This window comes from Dunckerocampus dactyliophorus, chromosome 1 (assembly GCF_027744805.1).
Source record: "Dunckerocampus dactyliophorus isolate RoL2022-P2 chromosome 1, RoL_Ddac_1.1, whole genome shotgun sequence".
Classification (NCBI taxonomy): Eukaryota; Metazoa; Chordata; class Actinopteri; order Syngnathiformes; family Syngnathidae; genus Dunckerocampus; species Dunckerocampus dactyliophorus.
In genome coordinates, this window is record NC_072819.1 from 20,475,783 (window position 1) to 20,495,839 (window position 20,057).

General features: G+C 40.6%; 1 protein-coding gene across 3 annotated transcripts; it reads left to right on the forward strand.

The window, feature by feature from the left end:
• The first annotated feature begins 4,213 nt into the window (after positions 1 to 4,213).
• xpc (xeroderma pigmentosum, complementation group C) lies at positions 4,214 to 19,560 on the forward strand. 3 transcript variants are annotated; one of them, XM_054797440.1, is made up of 14 exons: positions 4,214 to 4,482; positions 6,688 to 6,963; positions 7,022 to 7,118; positions 7,735 to 7,819; positions 7,912 to 8,069; positions 8,154 to 8,274; positions 8,366 to 8,485; positions 9,259 to 10,056; positions 10,136 to 10,296; positions 12,815 to 12,896; positions 13,022 to 13,153; positions 13,748 to 13,917; positions 18,608 to 18,701; positions 18,794 to 19,559. In XM_054797440.1, exons 1-14 carry the CDS (start codon positions 4,383 to 4,385, stop codon positions 19,112 to 19,114), a joined length of 2,715 nt encoding a protein of 904 aa, XP_054653415.1. In that variant the 5' UTR covers positions 4,214 to 4,382; the 3' UTR covers positions 19,115 to 19,559. The 3 variants fall into 3 exon arrangements, with proteins under 3 accessions (XP_054653415.1, XP_054653423.1, XP_054653433.1); XM_054797448.1 differs by having other exon boundaries at positions 8,366 to 8,455; positions 18,794 to 19,557; XM_054797458.1 differs by lacking the exons at positions 4,214 to 4,482; positions 6,688 to 6,963 and having other exon boundaries at positions 7,027 to 7,107; positions 18,794 to 19,560.
• Positions 19,561 to 20,057: the final 497 nt, after the last annotated feature.

Below are 20,057 nucleotides of genomic sequence, written 5' to 3' on the forward strand. Positions count from 1 at the left end.
TATATTATTATTCAAACAAACACAAAAGATCTGCAAGACTATTAAACAAATCGAATCGGAAGCCAAAAAATGTGGATGGGGACATCCCTAACTGCAAGTCAAAATGTTTTATTGTTTTGTCTCAATGAGGACCATTGAAATATCCCTCATGTCCACCATGTTCCCCACATGGAGTTTTTTTGTTTTTTGTTTTTACAGTTTTTCTCCATTAGTTTGGCTCATTTCTTGATAATTGCATTCTCAAAATAACATGGACAAACCTCCAAACAACCGAGCCATTGTTTAGAAGAGAATAGAATTTCATTTTACAGTTTTTCTCAATTGTTTACACACAAAAACTGGTACTTCAGACATAATGATCACAACATGTAACTCATGCACCAAGTTCCTTAACCAATTCTGCTAGACTACAAGCACGCTTCCTGCTTTACGCTCTAATTTCAGCTTGAAAACACACTTTTTCCAAACACAACACACAATTCTCTGCATTTGGCACAATATCCATGAAGAAAATCTTGTGTTTTCACAAGGAACAGACTGTCAGTCAAAATTTTAAACTTAATTTCTCTACTATGCACACTGGCTCATCACATGGGCAAACACCTGTCACATAGTTTTTCACTTCGCAATCAGAGCTTAAGCATAAAAGGGCAACAGGTGAGCACTTCTGTTTTGGGGCAATGGATGCCAGCATTGGAGTCAGAGGCAGGGTCAGAGGAGTGAGAGTAAGAGGATGAGGATGAGGACGGGGAGGATGGGGAAGAGGAAGGCCAAGGACCATTATCTCTGATGAGATCCGAGCCACATTGGTTGACCATTTGGTCAACCATAGTCTAACAAAAGAGGGAGGCTGGGCAAAGAGTACAGCCAAATTTGAGCAGATACACTGTAGCATCCATCATCCGGCCTTTCCGAAATGAGAATACGTAAGAAATCTATTCTCACCAGAAAATTGCAGTACTGCATATCAATACGCTCAATAAGTATAGTAGTACAGTATTGCTTGTGGACTATTCTAAAGTAAAAATAAAGTATGATTCAAGTACAGTATGTATGATATTGGGAAATGTATTCCTACACAGTGTTGACAGTATTTTCTTATTTGTGTTGCAGAACTGAAAGATTACCAACACAAGGTGGTCGGGAACGTCGTCTGTCTCCTGAACAGGAAAGTGCAACCATAAACATGGTCCAAGAAAATAACGCTATAACATTACGGCCAATACAAGGAAAAATAATAGAAGACAATGACATATTTCAAACTATTGATAGGGAAAGCTTATAAACACAGGACCATGTCTTGCACAGATATCATCGGAGGATGAAGCAGGGCTACAGGGTGCCATTTGAACGTAACTCAGAAAGAGCCAAAGAATTGTGATATAAATATGTACATATACAGTAAGTCCTATACAATTCCACAATTGATGCATATCCTCAACACTATAAATTACACATATTTCAGTACTGTATTTGCAATGGTTGTGCTTCACAATAATGACAACTCCATGTCTATTTCTGATATTGTCATGTGTGGTTCAGAGAGTCCTTGAGCTAGAGGTTGCTGCAGTAGAGCACCAGTTCATCTTCATTGATGAGGTTGGATTCAACGACGGAGGGGAAGAAATCTCATCGGCCAGCGTGCCATTGTTGAAGTCCCTGGCCAAAAGCAGAGAGCACATCACAATGTGTGCCGCGATTACCCACCACGGCGTCATCCATCACCATACTACCCTTCGCCCAGACACCATTGCCCATCTGATCACATTCCTGGACACCCTACACAACACACTCATTCCACCAGATCAGCTAGATAGGCCAGAGCAGCTCAGGTACTTTGTAATTTGGGACAACGTTAGTTTGTAACTGGTTCACTGGCCACCCACGCTTTTTAGTTGTTTATCTCCCTCCATATTCTCCATTCCTTAATCCTATTGAGGATTTTTTTTTCTGCCTGGAGTTGGAAAGTGTATGACCATAATCCACATATGCATGTACCTTTGCTCCAAGCTATGGAAGACGCTTGTGGCGATACAGCAGTCGATGCTTATCATGGCTGGATTCGCCATGCTAGGTGAGATTTCCCCCGCTGCTTGGCCAGGGAAAACATCGCCTGTGATGTGGATGAGCCGCTGTGGGCGGACCGAAACAGAAGAGAGGATGCAGCATAGGTTTTTTTTTGTCTTTTTACTGTAATTGTATACAGTAAATTCTTGTTATTTGTTATGTACTGTATGTAGACCACTGTGATGTGCTTATTTTAGTGTGTTGCTTGGGATGTATATTGTTTTTGTTGGAAAAACAAAATATATTTGCTCAGTGTATTTGTGTGTTCTGAGTATAAAAGCAATATTTCTAGTACTAGTTGAAGTAAGTATGTATGTATTGTCTGTATTGAGTGTAACGCTGAACAAAGAAGGCCTAAGTCAGACAAGTGTTTTCCATTCTTCATAGTGTTTTGCATTGAGCACATCAGTGTTCAACTGGTTCATATAAATGTCTTTTCATATGATTGTGTGTGTCATTTGAAGAGATAACTTTGTTTTGAATGTAAAGTTTCATTTTGCAGGAGAATTGAGGGGTTTTGGCCATTGTGCGTGTATTTTTGAATTTGTGTGTAGAGTTCTGAGAGTATGAGGCATGCTTGCAGAAAATCTGTGTAAAATGAGAAAAATTGAGATAAGCTGTAATCAAATTGTAAATGTCCTAGTACATGTCTCAATACCTTAGTACAGCCTTGCAAATGACTAAATACGTGTAGCTGCAGTTAGCGCAGTTAATCTACATTTAGCACAATTTCTAATTGAATAGATCTTGTTGATCTAAACTGATTATCGATTCTTAGGCCTAATGGTTGTTCTCTCCAAAACATGTCAGCACCATTTCATTGTATAGGTCATCACATGCACAATAGTTTGTTAAATTGTCAAAATTAGTATGTAATATACTGTAATACCATGGATGCCATATATGAATCTCTTGGAACATTGCATAAATTGATTATTTGACAATCAGGTGAAACTAAAACTTGCACTGTGATGTGGATGACAGTATGTGATTAGACAGACAGCAGTGTGTGGACGCCCAGGAGGGTGAGCACAGCGACCAGGGAAGAAGTGTCAGTTGTGAAACTCCAGCTTTATTGACAGTGCTGTAGGCGACATAATTTCCCTAGTTTTTTGTTAATGTATTTGTACTTCAGTATGTCATACTAAACACATTTTCTGATTACTCTGATGTATGGAAGTTATTTTATGTTTGGGAATAAAAATAGTAACAATTTGCTTGGGCGCATGAGTGCAATGTGTGATGTCAAACCTCGGATGCTATTGTTACCGTAAAATCTTTTTTTTCTCAGTTTTCTACAAAATTGTATTATATTAGCCAGACAGAAAACGAGTACAGTAACCATTGTGGATGAAGGTCTCTTTGGTCACTCTGCCATAGTGACAAAAACATTCAAACATTGTGACATGCAGTGCTGACACAATGCCAAAGGGAGGATGCATTTTGGGGGCACTGACAATTTATATGGGAAAGAACTTTAGTTTTGACACATGAGTTATGTGTTTTGGGAGACATGAGCTTTTGCAGGTGAACCATGGTGTTGTGCTCAACCATCCAAAGAGTGTTGAGAACGTCCAGTCTGATCTTTGCATTTTGGTAGGGCTGACTAGTCATATAGGAAAGGAATTAGCTTTGAAGCATGAGTGAACAGATTTGGGAGAGATATGAGCTTTTGCAAGTGAGCTATGGTGTTGTGCTCAACCGTAAGACTGTTTGGACAAATGATCTGAAGACTTTTGAAAATGCAATTACAATAAATGAGCCAAACCAATAAAGAAATACTGTTTGTTAGGCGCACATGATAATCACTGTATCATAGAAACTATTAACCCGAGACAGACAAAAGTTAGACACCCATAAAGCTGCTCCATTGACAGTCATAATAAATCACTCAATACTTTCTGTATACACTATATAGTTTTACATGACGTAGTTCCCGCTTGCCGTGGTTTTAAGGGTAATTTCACTACAAAAATAAACGGTGAAGTTGTCACATACATCCTTTAGCTGTACTTTAGAATACTACCGAATAAAAACCTTTTGGGTTGCAGGACACCAGGTGGCGATATACAGCTAAAGGTTTGTCACGAATCCACCATTGACAAGTGAAGAAGATGAGCGGACGTGACATCACAACCCAGCCTCCTTCAAGGAGTGGTGGAACTGTTATGTTACAAAACCTCCACATTACAATGTTGAATAACTTCTCTTGCTTTCCGCTAGGATATAATTTATCGTGAGGAACAGTGAGAATTCCTTTGTACGTTCGTGTTGTGATTTTAAAAAGCCAGGAAAAAAACGTCGGAAAGAATAAAATGGCAAAGCGGCGTGTTTGTCAGGAGGCAGATGTCGCTACAAAGAAGCTGAAGCAGGTGATGAAGGCAAAGACGAGAGAAGAAAAGAGGAAAGATGCAGGTAAAGAAGACACAACACAGCATTATTGTATAAAGTCTGTTTTATTCTGTTGACAGTGTGTCAGGTAGTGCAGTACGTATTCTAATACAGTACTGTACTAAATACGATGCCTATAAAAAAGGATTTACGCTCCCTTAGTTGTTTGCCTTTTATTGCTTTTATAGATGAAATCATGGTCAACGTAATTTAGCTTTTTTGACAAGAATTTAAAAATATATACATATAATTTACAGAATTTAATTTATGTCAATATGAAAACAGACTTACACACTTGTGTCAATGAAAACTATATAAGGGAAAGTGTATGACTACATAAGTATACCCCTTCAGGTCAGTATTTTGTAGATGCAGTTTTGGCTGCAGTCACTATTATACTGAGTCTGTGTCGCTATTAGATGTGGGCGGCTCGATCAACTATCCATACCAGGGAAGCATCGGTATTTGATCAATACAAGCATGATGAAATCAATATTTTGCACTTCTCTTCTATGCTTATTTTCACAAAGGGAAACTCCTTGCCAATGACTCCTTGGACTCAGGAGGGCCTTGGGGGCAAAAAGCAAATTGATTTGAATGACAGCTAGTAGTAGTTTTTGCTTTTGTTTACTTATTTTGCACTACTGACTTTGTCTTTATCAAACAATTGTATGCAATAAAAGGGAATAAAGAAAAAAATATGTCGTTTATATTTTTACATTGATATTGTATTGTGTTGGTACAAATATTCTATGGTTTGCCTAAAATCTCAAAGCCATTCAGTCATCTTGAAAAATATCCAAATAAAAAGTATCAGAATCTGTGATACTGGTCCTGTATTGGGTCGATAACAGAATTTGTAGTATTGCCTATTTGTAGTGGATACATTGGTGTGAAAAAGTGTTTGCTCCCTTCCTGATTTCTTATTTGTTTGCTTATTTGTCACACTTAAATGTTTCAGAGCATCAAAAATTTTAATATTAGTCAGTGACAACACAACTGAACACAAAATTCAGTATATTAAGGGAGAAAAAAGTCCAAACCTACACAGCCCGGTATGAAAAAGTGATTGCCCCCTCATCCTAATAATTGGTTGGGCCACCCTAAGCAGCAACAACTGCAGTCAAGCATTTGCGATAACTTGCAATGAGTCTCTTACAGCACTGTGGAAAAATGTTGGCCCAGGCACTTTTGCAGAATTGTTGTAATTCAGCCACATTGGCGAGTTTTCGAGCATGAAACGCTTTTTTAAGGTAATGCCACAGCATCTCAATAGGATTCAGATCAGGACTTTGACTAGGCCACTCCAAAGGCTTCATTTTGTTTTTCTTCAGGCATTCAGGGGTGGACTTGCTGGTGTGTTTTTGATCATTGTCCTGCTGCCGAACCCAAGTTGGTTTCAGCTTGAGGTCACAAAGAGATGGCCTGACATTCCCCTTCAGGATTTTTTGGTAGACAGCAGAATTCATGGTTCCATTTATCACAGAAAGTCTTCCAGGTCCTGAAGTAGTATAACAGCCCCTGACCATCACGCTACCGCCACCATATTTTTACTGTTGGTATGATGTTCTTTTTCCGAAATGCGGCGTTACTTTTAGTTTTCTGGCAACATTGAGACGAGCCTTAATGTTCTTTTTGTTCAGCAGTGGTTTTCGCCTTGGAACTTTGCCATGAAGGCCACTTTTGCCCAGTGTCTTTCTTATGGTGGAGTCATGAGCACTGACCTTAACTGAGGCAAGTGAGACCTGCAGTTCTTTGGATGTTGTTGTGGGGTCTTTTGTGCGCTGTTGGAGGAGTCATCACTGCGCTCTTGGGGTAATTTTGGTTGGCCGACCACTCTTGGGAAGGTTCATCACTGTTCCATGTTTTTGCCATTTTTGGATAATGGCTCTCACAGTGGTTCACTGGAGTCCCAAAGCTTTAGAAATGCCGTTATAACCTTTTATTAATTGCAGTTATGTTATGTTTTACCTGCGGGGCAATCACTTATTTTTTCTTCTTGGCCCTGCTGCTGAGAAGCATCCCCACAACATGATGTTACCACCACCATGCTTCTTGGTGGAGATGTTGTGTTTGTGGTGATGTGCGTTTCATTTATGAAAGCAATAAAAAGCTGAAACATCCGAGGGGGTGATAGGCATTGTAGCAGTGACTTACTTTAACAAAAAAAAACATTAATTACTCTAAACTGTATGGTTGAAAATGGTTTCTCCGTGTCATTACTTGTAGATGATGACAACACAGAAGTGGAGGAGACCCTCAGAAGGAAGGTCAAGCCCAAGCCACGTTCCTCCAAAGACCAAGCAGCTGGAAATGTTCGCTCTAGGAAGTCCACTAGCGTCATCACCAGCAAACACTTCCATTCTTCACCAGTAAAGATGGACGACACTCACAGTGACAAAAAGATGAGCTTAGCAGCCTCCTCGGCTACAAAGAAAGACCAGAAAGTAGAGGAAGATGAGGAGGAGAGTGAGGAAGAGGAGGATGATTGGGAGGAAGTGGAAGGTAAGTCTTTGACATTGGATTTGTTTTCATGCATTTCTGACATTTTTGTGTGTGTTAGAATTGGCTGAGCCGCTTGGTCCAACGGAATCACCGGAACCAGTCCTGCCTTCTGAGCCAGTACAGATAGAAATCGAGACCCCAGAGGTTAGGAAAAAGTGAGTTAACCTGATTAAACAGGTAATTGATGTACTGTGTATGCTCTGTTTATTTGCATCAGGCATTTACACCCCTAAACTGAGTGAATTGGAAGAAGGTGATAATTGGGGAGAAGCTGTCCGAAAACTCAATGTATATAACCATGTATTTTTTAAACTTGAATAATAATAATTTAGAGTGCATGAGAAAGTGGAAAGTAAAATGTAGCTGTCTTTGACCACATGGTCATTTATTAACAAGTATATTGCACAACACCGCAGCAACTGAAGCAATGTTGTCATAGCGGTAAGGCGCAAACAACCCAGCCAGCATTAACACCGCTGATCAGTTAATTGTCAGAACGGCAAGTGTAACACGCAACCAAGATTGTAAAGCACATATGGAGATAGATAAAGCTGATCGAGCTCATGGTAATTCAAATGCAGCTATTGCCATCTTGCGTAGTGAAAATACTACAGCTAACAGCTACAGCTGTTGCCACCAATGTTTTTCACTATAGGAGACTTAGTGTAGAGATTTTATGGTAATTCTGGTAAGTAATATGGTTGTTTTTAACAACCATATCCACAGTAGTCATTTTGACAAAGTAAAGTAGCAGGATTTCTGCTTTTGCAGGCAAAAGAAAAAAGCAGAATTTGAGATGTACCTGAGGCGGCTGATGAACCGTTACAAGAAGGACCTGCTGATAGACACACACAAGGTGAACACACACAGAGTTGTGTTATATGCTGCTGCTGCATGTCAATCAATCTGTCAGATCTATTTGTCTATAAAGTCGAGATGCTTTTCTAGGTGCACCTCATGTGTCTGTTAGCCAGCGCGATGTTCCACAACCGTCTCTGCAGTGAACCCGACCTGCTGGCTATTACCCTGTCACTGCTGCCTACCCGCATTAGTGCTGTCTCCAAAGAACGCATCGACCAAAACTACCTCTCTGGGCTTCTCAAATGGTGTGGATGCAGTCCAAATAACTTTAATGACAACTCACAATTGCATATGACACAAGACGCAGAGTAAGTTCATTTCTCTTTCAGGTTTCGAGCTAATTTCACACTCAACCCCAGTCTTTCCTACGAGGAGCATCCAAACCCTCGTTCTCTGCTGGAGAGACGTCTGGCCAGTCTGTCAGCCAAGAACCACCAGGAGATGACACATGTCAGTGCTTCTAGTAGTAGTTCACCTCCACCACTGCTAGAATGCATACAGGAATTGTTTGATTGGTTGTATTTCTTTGTGTTCCCTGTAGCTCTTCATGTTGGTCCTGAGGTCTTTGCGACTCTTTTGTCGCTTGGTTGTTTCTCTGCAGCCCATTCCTCTCAAACCTCCATCAGCCAAGGTACCATCAGCATTAGGTTTGAGTTCAAAGGTACAGGTTCATTTCACTTCCAAAGACAAAATAGAGGCTAAATAGGTTCCCAAAATTATTACAAAATGTTTTCTTTGTGTTTCAGATAAAAAAAAAACACACACACACAATTTATAGATGTAATAGAAGAGGATAATACATATTTTCTAAACATTTGTAATATTATACATATTGTATAGTATTCTGTATGATTTTATTTATGATACAAATTATGTTCGAAACGGTAAAACAATACAACATACGGTACAACAGAATACTATATGCACATTGTTGTGCGTTCTCTGTGATAAACTTCTTGTCTGTAATAAATGCCTGGTACTATTAGCGCAAGTGTGTTCAGACTTTTTCCACCTGGAGCCGTATACTGAAAGTCAAAGGTAGCGGGGGGCCATTTTGATACTAGTAATTTTGTAAGAAAAGCGACAGCCAATCCAATTTACAAATCCAATATACACTACTCAAAAAAAGTTAGAGGTATTCGGCTTTTGGGTGAAATTTCACAGGGAACCTAAAATGCACTAGAACCTTTTACGGGTGAACTTAATTTGACCTTCTTTAAACTTTTGAATGCACATGCCCTACTTCATGTTCAATGTTTTAGTACTTTACAGTACAGTATAATCAATTTCAGGTTGTAGTTTGATGTGTTTAGGAAGAATCCTTTTACATTTGGTTCCCTTGGATTCCAAACAAGCTTCTGCATTGTTATCTGTTGTTGCGTTCATGTGTGGCCATTTTTATAGCTACAGTGTCAATCTGTGCCCTACCTCCAGACAAAAGGAGCTACAGCAACTTCCGAATGCCCAGCAAAAACACTGCAAAGCCAGGGAACGTCGCAGAGCAACTCGCCTGAGGAGAAAATCTCTCTAGGCACCAAGAGAGAAGGAGGGAAGAGTGCTGGAAACAGAGGAGGGAAAAAGGCAAAGAGGAAAGAATTAAAGGAGGAAGAAGAGGAGGAGGACAAGATTAGGGTGTCAGGAGGAGGGCAGAGACCAAAGAACTCCAAGCGGCGCAGCATCGCCTCAAAGGTCAGTTACAAGGAAGAGAGCAACAGTGAGAATGAGGAGGAGCTCAGTGATGAGGAGTTTAAAGCATCCAGTGAAGAGGACAGTGAAGATTCAGAGAGTGGAAAGAAAGCTAAACAGAGGAGCACCAACAAGAGCAACACAATCCAGAAAAGGAGTTGTGGAAAGAAAGAGGAGGTAAAAGATGAGGGAGAAAAAGGAAGCGAAAAAGTGACAAAAACAAAGCAAAGGAGTACAAAGAAGAATGTCGGTCCTGGAGCTGATGAGTGGATGGAGGTGTTCCTGGACAAAACCTCCTCCTGGGTGTGCATAGATGTGGAGCACGGAGTGGGCGCACCTCACCTCTGCTCCCAGAACGCAACGCAGCCAATAACCTATGTGGTGTCTGTGGATGGAGACGGCTTTGTGAAGGACCTGGGCCGCAAGTACGACCCCACCTGGATGACGACGACAAGGAAGAGGCGGGTGGAGGAGGAGTGGTGGGAGGAGACGCTGCAGCCATTCCTGAGGCCTGAGGATGAGCGGGACAAAAAGGAGGACACAGAGGTGAAACAGCAACATGAACATTGCATCACGTTTGGTGCTTGTTGAACAAATACTGTAGTTATTTTCTTCCCCTGCTCAGATGCAGAGAAAGCTGCTCAACAAGCCGCTGCCCATCTCCATCACCGAGTACAAGAACCATCCGCTGTACGCCTTAAAGAGACACCTGCTCAAATATGAAGCCATCTATCCTCACACCGCTGCTGTTCTTGGATACTGCAGAGGAGAGCCTGTCTACTCCAGGTCAGCCTCTTCACACAAAAAAAAACAGCAAAAATTAGGAAAATAAAGCAAAAGGTAAAATGTAATGAGAAAAATCTGAAATGTTGATACTAATAATAAATCAAAGATTTGTATGTGTGTTTATACAGTGTTGTGAAAAAGCGTTTGTCCCCTTCCTGATATCTTTTTTTTTTTTTTTTTGGCATGTTTGTCACACTTAAATGTTTCAGATCATCAAACAAATTTAAATATTAGTCAATGACGACACAACACAACACAAAATGCAGTTTTTAAATAAAATTTGTTATTATTAAGGGAGAAAAAAAAAACAAACCAGTAATCACATTTTAGCTGTCAACTAGGGATATCCTGATCCACATTTTTTGGCTTCCGATACGATTTTTTGTATAGTCTTGCCGATCTGATCCGGTACCGATCCTTTCTTCTTCTTTTTTTTTTTTTTTTAATAATAAGCTTTTGCGACAAACATAAATTTGTGGAATTGAATATGTTTATGAAAATAGCTCTTCAAAGCATTAAAAATAATGCAACCAAAGTATTGCTGAATTTACTTTATTACACAGCATGACCAATAATATTGTTTGGGTTTTGTAACAAACCTCTGTGAGCCAGGTCCCTGATCCAATAAAAGTCCCTACGATAGAAGATAAAATTGGAAAAAATGGGCGTGCAAAATACCTTTAGGGTAGGACAAATCATTTGACAATGAGAGGTGTAATTTAGGATATATTAAATTTTTTTTTAAACAAACAAACACACTCTGTTAGGGCCCTATGAAATCCATTTTATTTTTCCCAAATTCCATGCTTTACCTTTTCCACATATTTTACCAGCATATAGTGTGTGCTATTTGGGTTAGTGAGTAAAATGTCCATGAATGAAATGCAAAAATCCTTACATTCATTGGCGCGTCACTGGCCCATTTGTCCAGTAATTGAGAAATGGATGTAGCTTGGCTAACTTTTCTAATGGGACGTCAGCCTCAGCACATATTGCTACAAAATCTTCAGCAAACTGTAATGCCCATGCTTGTGATTAAGGAAGATGGAGTCACAGATGTAATTCCAATCGCGTTATTAATGTAAAATATTTTAATGACACCCTTATTTAGTTTACACAGTTAGACAAATGTGACAAAGATAGTTCTTATTTTGAAAGCCGAAAGTATGTTGTGTGTGTTGAGAATGGCAATTGACGGCTGATACGAGCTGTATGAAAGAATACATGTCTCTCGTCTTTTTTCAATCAGAACCTGCATGTCTTCAGTGTGCATCATAAAGTGGTCCTTACGGTGAAACGCAGCACTGTGAAAATATTGTCATCCAGCCTGAGACGCACACACACACAGCTGCAGTAGCACTAAAACTAAGCTAAACCCCGCTAGCTTCCATTCATGCTACGTAACAGAGGAGTTTCCAAGGTTTTTCACTGCCGTTTCACATGTTTAGTAGTGTCTGTGCGGTCCACAGTATAAACAACCAGCAGTTAGAGTGGCACTTCCCGTGTGTGCTCCCCGCACAATGACATGGTAGTATGTGCACAGTGAGGGGGAACTACCGCTGTAGCTATGGAGCTGAATATCCAACGTCCAACGTGAAACTAACTTCAACACGGTACACCGTGGACATGTCTGCATGGTCGTGTTGTGTTTTCTCCTTCTTGCGGGTGGCGGGAGTTGAGTGGCAACCAGCTTTGAGGCGCACTACTGCACCTACCATGTTGGAGTGTGGCCCAGATTTACGAACGTTATACGGCAACCGGATCAGCCCGATCTCATGGCGGAATCACAATACAGCAGATGGGCAGCCGATCCCGATCCTGAAGATCGCATCGGGACATCTTTACTGTCTACCAAATTTTCTGTCAGTGTGGCGTGTGCAGCAAACACATACCCGCCTATACATGAGCCGCTTTCACGAGGGAGCTCACCTCTCCAACTTCTGTTTCACATAGCAAGATTACTATTGCAACAACACATAATCAGTAGGGTAAAACTAACCTGTCTCACAACGGTCTAAACCCAGCTTATGTTCCCTATTAGTGGGTGAACAATCCAACGCTTGGTGAACTGTGCTTCACAATAATAGGAAGAGCTGACAACCAAGGACAGAATGCTTCATATTACATTCAATGTAAACTATGCATGTTTTGAAAGAAATTAAACCATAACCATACATGGCCCTGAGTGAAAAAGTGTAAACCCAATAACTGGTTGGGCCACCCTTAGCAGCAACAACTGCAATCAAGCATTTGCGATTTGTCAGATCAAAACACGATCGTTGCATAATACTTCAAAACCTGATATTGGTGTCCACTTCACTACTCCAGTTCACTACTTTCTGAGTCTGCATTCTATGCATCATGGGAACTTTAGTTCTTTTAGCCACATAAATTAGCTGTTTAAACCGCAGGGTTCAAAGCGTGTGAAAAAAAGTAGCGGCTTATAGTCTGGAATTTATGGTATATTTAATTTTACTGATGGTAAATGTGACCCTATTTGCATCTTCCCTCCTGCTAGAGATTGTGTGCATACGCTACACTCCAGGGACACATGGCTGAAAGAAGCACGGACTGTCAGAATAGGAGAAGTACCCTACAAGGTGAGAGACAATATTTCACTCATTGTTCATGATCTTCTAAGTATGAAGTTTGCTAAATTATCTTTTCTAAAGTATCATTTATACTCCTGTTGTTGAACCAATGACCCTCCCTGTCTCCATGTCAGATGGTAAAGGGCTTTTCTAATCGTTCCCGCAAAGCTCGTATGATGTCCGAGCAGAAGAATGAAAATGACTTGGCTCTGTTTGGAGAATGGCAGACTGAAGAGTATCAACCACCTATAGCTGTGGATGGAAAGGTAACAATGTGCTATCAAAGTGGGTGGAAGTTACATACATATACAAGTATAGCTACAATTATTTCTTTACCTGTTGTTGTGGGGAAAAAAATCATCCTAACGAAGAAAGAGTGTCTGAAATAAGTACAGAACTTGAGCAATGTATTATTACCTTTGCAAAGCAAAGGGGTCAGATAACATACAGTATGCATGGCGGTCTGCAGATGTCTGGCAAAAAAAGGCTTCCAGACTACAACTCTTTATACTCATTTTCATGCAACTGAATGACATTGTACAAGAAATGAGCCAATATTAGTGCCAGTTCGTCTGCTGAGAAAGATTACATCAAAAGGTAAGGCTACTCAACAGATGTTTCCAGGACCCCCAACTACTCAGTGGGGAGGCAGCATCTGAGACAGAGCCTGATTAAACAATGGTATCCAGGTCGATCTTTCACCTGACCTGACATCATTTAATTTACATGAAGAGACGCTCTGTATTGAAATGTACCACTTAGAATCCTCAGACAGTATCCAGACTCAAGCATGTGACTGAAGTTATACAGTATCTGTACACTATACATTTTCTCATTACACTGTCTTATATTGCTTTCAGGTTCCCCGCAACGACTATGGTAATGTCTACTTGTTTAAAGCCTGCATGTTGCCGGTGGGCTGTGTCCACCTCAGGCTTGCAAACCTGAACCGTGTTGCCAAGAAGTTGGACCTGGATGCTGCCCCCGCCGTCACCGGATTCGACTTCCATGGGGGATATTCGCATGCAGTGTAAGACAACACAGCACTCTTGACAATGCATTAGAGAGTCACATTGTTAGTAGCCAACACACAAGCACATTTACCTTGGATGCTAGCATAGAGTTGGTTTAGTGAAGTGTGCTGACGTTGCATATAATGATGTATTTTTTGCCTAAATTAAGCATTTTCAAGCATAAAAATGGCGAAATGAACTAAAATACAAAGCATTAAGAAGACTCGTTCAAATTATGATGTGTAGTACAGTGGAACCTCGCTTAGCGTCCGCCCTGGCTAGCGTGTTTTTCGACTAATGTTGTAAATTTATGCCAACATTTTGCCTCTGTTTGCGTACATTTTTTGGTAAACATACAATATGACACACGTCTTGTCATGTTATTAATACACTTTGTGAGTCCAACTGTGTTCCTAATGTGTTTTTATCTTAAAGCATCCTTGTTAAGCCCTGGTCACACCGCCCAAACTTTGCTGTAGCGTCCCTGGAGCGGTGAAAAAAATCGTCACCGCTCGTAACCGCGCACAAAATGGGAAAAAAAATAGAAAACACGGGCGTTGTCCTAGCGGTGCACCGCTGAAGCCGCCGTTGCTTTAGTGTTGGTTTAACGGTAGCGAACGTTGGTTTAGCGGTGACGCGAGCGTCGATAGAGCGGCGTTCTGTGCATGCGGGCTGGTGGCATCCTCATGACTTGCTGGAAGGCTCGTGGATCCTCATTCGCAGTCCCACAGTGCCCTCTAGTGTGTCTCGGCAAACACAACAACTGTCACAACAACTGTCTGTTGTCAACAGCTTGTTGCAATCTGAGTAGGTTCTGATTCTGCTGCTGGACTAGTGCACCAATCATAGCAAGTCTCTCAGTATCCATGGTAGTACAGTTTTACTGTAACTTTGAGCAAATTCGATATAACTGAGGTCTGCACTCAACGGCTATTCCAAATGGGCTCCTGGTCCATTTCTCCCTGTATTTATAGCGAAATTATGCTCTGCCTCCGACACCTCCATACCAACGGCAAACCAAAGTTCATCACCGCAGTGGATTGCTGCTTCATCGCTGCTTCATCGCTGCTTCATCGCTGCTTCAACGCCTGACACCGTTCCAGCAATCCCGTGTCCGCTTGTAAAACTCTTACAACCGCTCCACCAAAGTTTGTGCAACGTTTAATCACCGCCCGGGCAAAGCTGGCGAAGCGGCAGTGGTCCAGCGTTCAAGATTTCTGCGTTGGCGTAGTGGACCCAAGTGTCCACGAACTTCTGTCTAGCGGCGCCAAACTTTGACTGGGCGTTGTTGGAGCGGTGATGAACTTTGCTGTAGAGGAAATTTGCCCGCTCCTCACCGCTGGCAATATTTTGTGCAGCTCAAAACCTTCGGAGCGGTAGGAGGGACCATCAGCGGTGGCCGAGCGTATACGCCGTTGCCTTAATGGGGGCCAACTTCTGTTAAACGGTGGTGCGCGGTTACGAGCGGTGATGAATTTTTTTCACCGCTCCAGGGACGCTACAGCAAAGTTCGGGCGGTGTGACCGGGGTTTCAGGATCCTTAGCTTGCTAACAAAATGACAACCAGAACCGGAAGTCAGCTATGTGGCCCGTCTGTGATGTCATCAGCGATTGACTCTTCAAAATGTTAACACAAAACACATTTTTCTAGTTTTAGAATTATAGTTGCACAAACAGACCTGATCAAAATCTTAAGACCAGTTGAAAAATTGCTAGAATTTGCATTTTGCACATTTGACTCTTAATGAGGTTTTAAGTAGAGCTACAATATGCAAAAGCAAGAAGGGGGAGTGAGACAAAACGCACTTTGAAAAAATAACTTATTGAAAACAACAATTAAACTGAAATAGGCTGTTTATCAGCTGATGAAAAGTTTAAGACCATTGCTCAAAAAATAACAAAAAACTCTCCAAACCAGAACAAAAAAAATTCTCAGTAGGACTCAGTAATGAGTAGCTCTACCGTTCTTGTTAATCACTTCAAAAATTGGTTTGAGCACGCTTGATGCGAGTGTTTCCAGGAGGCTAGTGGGAACATTGCTCCAAGTGGTGAAGATGGCTTCACGAAAGGCATCAACTGCCTGGAACTGATGGCCATTTTTATAAACTTCCCTTGCCATCCATCCCCAAATGTTCTCTATGGGATTTAAATGAGGGGAACATGCAGGATGGTCCAAAAGAGTGATGTTATTCTCCTTGAAGAAGTCCTTGGTCAAGCGAGCATTGTGAACTGCAGCGTTGTCCTGTTGAAAAACCCAGCTGTTACCACACAGATGAGGGCCCTCAGTCATGAGGGATGCCCGCTGCAACATCTGCACGTAAGCCTCCGCCATTTGACGACCCTGCACCACCTGAAGCTCCAGTGTTCCACTGAACGAAAAAGCACCCCAGACCATGATGGATCCCCCTCCACTGTGCCGGGTAGAAAACATCTCAGGTGGGATCTCCTTGTCATGCCAGTAACGTTGGAAGCCATCTGGACCGTCAAGGTTACAGTGTTATGTGTGTCAGGTCACACATAACAAGAGGATCAAGGCCACTTGAACACGCTTGTTTATATGTACTTCATCTGGCTCTCAGACATTTATTAAAACAATAAAATGTATTTATTTTGCTGACATTTTCAAGTAAAACATTACAGAAATCACAGTGTTTAAAAATAACGCGCCATTATGGATTATCCTAACTGATCGTTTTTGCAGATATCTCCACACAATAAGTTAGATATGGTAATACCAGTGAGCAATAGAGTGTATGGAGTGATTTTTGATCAAGGACGAATTTAGCTTTATTTTCATTCACCCTTTCAATGTCCACTCCATCAATTTGTATTTGATGGAGTGGACTACTATTACCAAATAGCATTATCTTAGTTTTACTTAGGTTCAAGGATAATCTGTTTTCATCAAACCATCTTTTTAGTATGGTCATTTCATCTGTGACGTTTTTTTTTTTTTTTTTAGCTCTTGTGTACTTTTTCCAGAACAAAAAGCAGTAGTATCGTCTGCAAAGAATACTAGCTTTAGGTCTTTCGTAACTTTACAGATGTCATTTGGTACCAGTATTGACCCCTGGGGTACACTGCACGAGATATTTAAGCATGCCCAAGTTTATCGTCACTACTATCATATTGCTTCCAGTTTTGTAGATAGCTTTTAATACAATTAAACACTAACCCTCTGATTCCATACCTTACTAATTTTGTAATTAGGATGTTGTGATTAGTTGTTTTGAAAGCTTTTGTCAGAGCCATAAATACTGCCGCTGGGCACTTTCTGCGATCTATAATGTTGCTAAATTCCTCAGTAATTTTGATCATTGCCATGGAAGTTGAAATGTTAGCTCTGTATCCCTATTGGCTGTCCGCAAGTAATTTATTTTTATTAATAAATTTGTCCAACCTGTTGTTGAATAGCTTTTCAATAATTATGTCAGTCATACAGTCTCTTTGTCTTGGTGGATGGAGGCGGGGCCGGTAGCGTACACACAGAGTGCAAAAGAGTGTAACATAGTAGAAATTAAATCAGGAGATTTTGTCATATATTTTTATTGTACTTTTCTTAAAAATAATGTTAAAATCTCATCACATCTCGTTCTCGTAGACTCAATCTCGTGTATCGTCCTGTCTCGTGAAGTTAGTGTCTCGTGACACCCCTAAATAAATGCATATATAGATATATACATGCACACACACACACACACAAATATATTAGGGCAGTGTTGAAATATAGATATATTGAACTATTGTGATATTTAACCCTACGATAGATTGATACACTCTCACCGTGTATCATTTTTTTTTATTACTATTAAATTGCAGCTACTGTAAACGTCTTCCACCGTTCTACCTCAGTGAGTCACCATTTTACGTGTCATCTAGGAAGAGCTCCTCATAAAAGTCGCAGTAAGTTTAGCAGAAGTCACAGATGAAGAAAAGAAAGCAGAAGAAGAAAAAACGATCAAATGTCGCCCAATGGTGGACTCGGCCGATGAAGTTAAAGGGAAAGATGTGCTAGCATGGTTAAAGTCAAAAGTGTGGACTCACTTTGGCTTACCTGTTTATAGCGTGGATGAGACAACGCCGTCTTTGCAGGATGCAGTGTCTCACGAAAACATGACACGCGGGCGGCACGGCAGACATGAATAGTAACATTGCTGTTGATTTCTCTATTCAAATGCTAAATTTGTTATTCAATCAAGAGACGTGTGTTTAGTTTACTTCATTTATTGTCAACATTGTCGAGTTGCTCAAATTTACAGTATGCGGGTCACTGTCTGACATTAAATATTTATTTTTGTTTTGCTGTGATCTACTTGAGTGACATGAGATGTGCTTTTCTGAATGAGATTTAAATTCTGAATGAGTTTTGGTCAGACGCCTAAAATAAAATCCTGTTTTACGGTTACGTTGCACTGAAACAGTCTCTTTGTTTTGCACCATCGCTGGTTGTATTCTGGTTAAAATATGCTGCAAAATATCCACCCATTTTCTGTACCGTTTGTCCTCATGGGTACGCAGGAGCCTATCCCAGCCATAGAGCCATTTTTAGCCATAGAATATATTACTCTGTTCTTGTATGTTTCTGAATTGATTCTCATAGTGTTTTTTGTTTTTTTAGTGTAGTGCTAGTTGTTTTTCATGTATGGTGAGGTAAGGAATATGTGCTAAAAGTATATATGTTGAACTTAAATCCTATGTGTTCTCCAGCACTGATGGCTACATAGTATGTGAGGAGCATGAGGAGATCCTGAGGGCCGCCTGGGTGGAAGAACAAGAGCTTCAGAAACAGAGAGAGAAGGAGGTGTGTGGGTGTGCTAATTTAAAAGTCATTTGTTCATGATTGATTCGGTGCCTTACCACAAATGAAACTGCCTTCTCTCTTGAATTGTTCAGAAACGAGAAAAGAGAGTAGTCTCCAACTGGACTCTGCTTGTGAAGGGCCTGCTGATCAGGGAGCGCCTTAAACAGCGTTACGGCAAGAAAGGCCTCTCTTCCACTAAAGCCGACGGCGACATATGCGACGGCCTTTCATCAGATGAGGACGTTGTTGTGGAGGAAAATCCCAGCAGTAAAACGGCATCAGAGACCTTGGCTATGTCCTGGCCCCAAAACAGACAAGCAGAAGAGAAGAAAGGAGGGGGTGTCAGCGCATTGAAGACAAAGCGGGACATGAGAGGGAAAGAGAAACATTTGTTCCCTTTTGAGAAAGCATGACACTGCAGAAATCATTTTCACTTTGCACTTAATTCACTGGAATCACAAAAAAACAAAACACGGATCACACTGCATATCTGTAAATCAGTGGAAAGTTTTAGTGACAGTTATCAAAGGAGCTATTCATATTATAAACAATATAATAAACACTTTTCACATGGAGGCTACATAAAAGAGGCACAAACATTTTTGTACAGCAAATGTTAAATCACTGCTTGTATTTGTAATCCTTAAAAGAAGGTATTTTTTTGTAAGGGAATAAAAGAAAAATTATGTTGGATGTTGTGGTCTTGGATGGATGCATGGAACTATTATCTTATGTTTAAAATGTTTTAAATGTTAACGTACAGGGGAATGATTTAACAAAACTGTTCAGTACCTCAGAAGAAATACAGTGCTGACAACAGTAAATACTGCAATGTTTTTGCTCAAATACTACTAAAATAAACCTAAAGATTCAAAAAGTCTTCAGTTACTGAAGAACAGTCTGATATGTCAAAAAATACCTCTCTTTCCTCGCTCTCTTGTTCCATAGCTGGCTGGAGTGCTCTGTAGGTGACGTCACAGCCAAAATGCTGGCGTTTCAGCAACTCGCTGGGGGGCGTATCCGAATAGTGTTAAAATAACCACTTCATATCCCTCCTATTTCATTGTTGTTAATTTAAACCATGACAGCAGTAAGACAAAAATGTTTTATTAAATGAGTATGTTAATTTTGTTTTTTTGCAAAAAAAATGTTGGTGTCATGAGCCCTTAAAATGTGTATTTTGTATCTTTTGAAGATCACAAATGTGTCTCATTTTTTTGCCACATTTACTTTCAAAAGGATAATCCACAGAGCAGGTGTTCAAAGTTAGCCATTATTGTTAGCAATGCTGATTGCAAACCTAACGTGACAAAAACGCTCTTATTTTACACTTTAATGCTTACAGCGTTGGATCAA

Excerpts from the sequence above, each read along its gene's own strand:
- xpc (XM_054797440.1), top strand. The coding sequence starts at position 4,383 with ATGGCAAAGCGGCGTGTTTGTCAGGAGGCAGATGTCGCTACAAAGAAG. Across the intron at positions 10,057-10,135 it reads ACAAAAAGGAGGACACAGAG|ATGCAGAGAAAGCTGCTCAA; the intron begins GTGAAACAGCAA and ends TCCCCTGCTCAG. Across the intron at positions 12,897-13,021 it reads TAGGAGAAGTACCCTACAAG|ATGGTAAAGGGCTTTTCTAA; the intron begins GTGAGAGACAAT and ends TCTCCATGTCAG.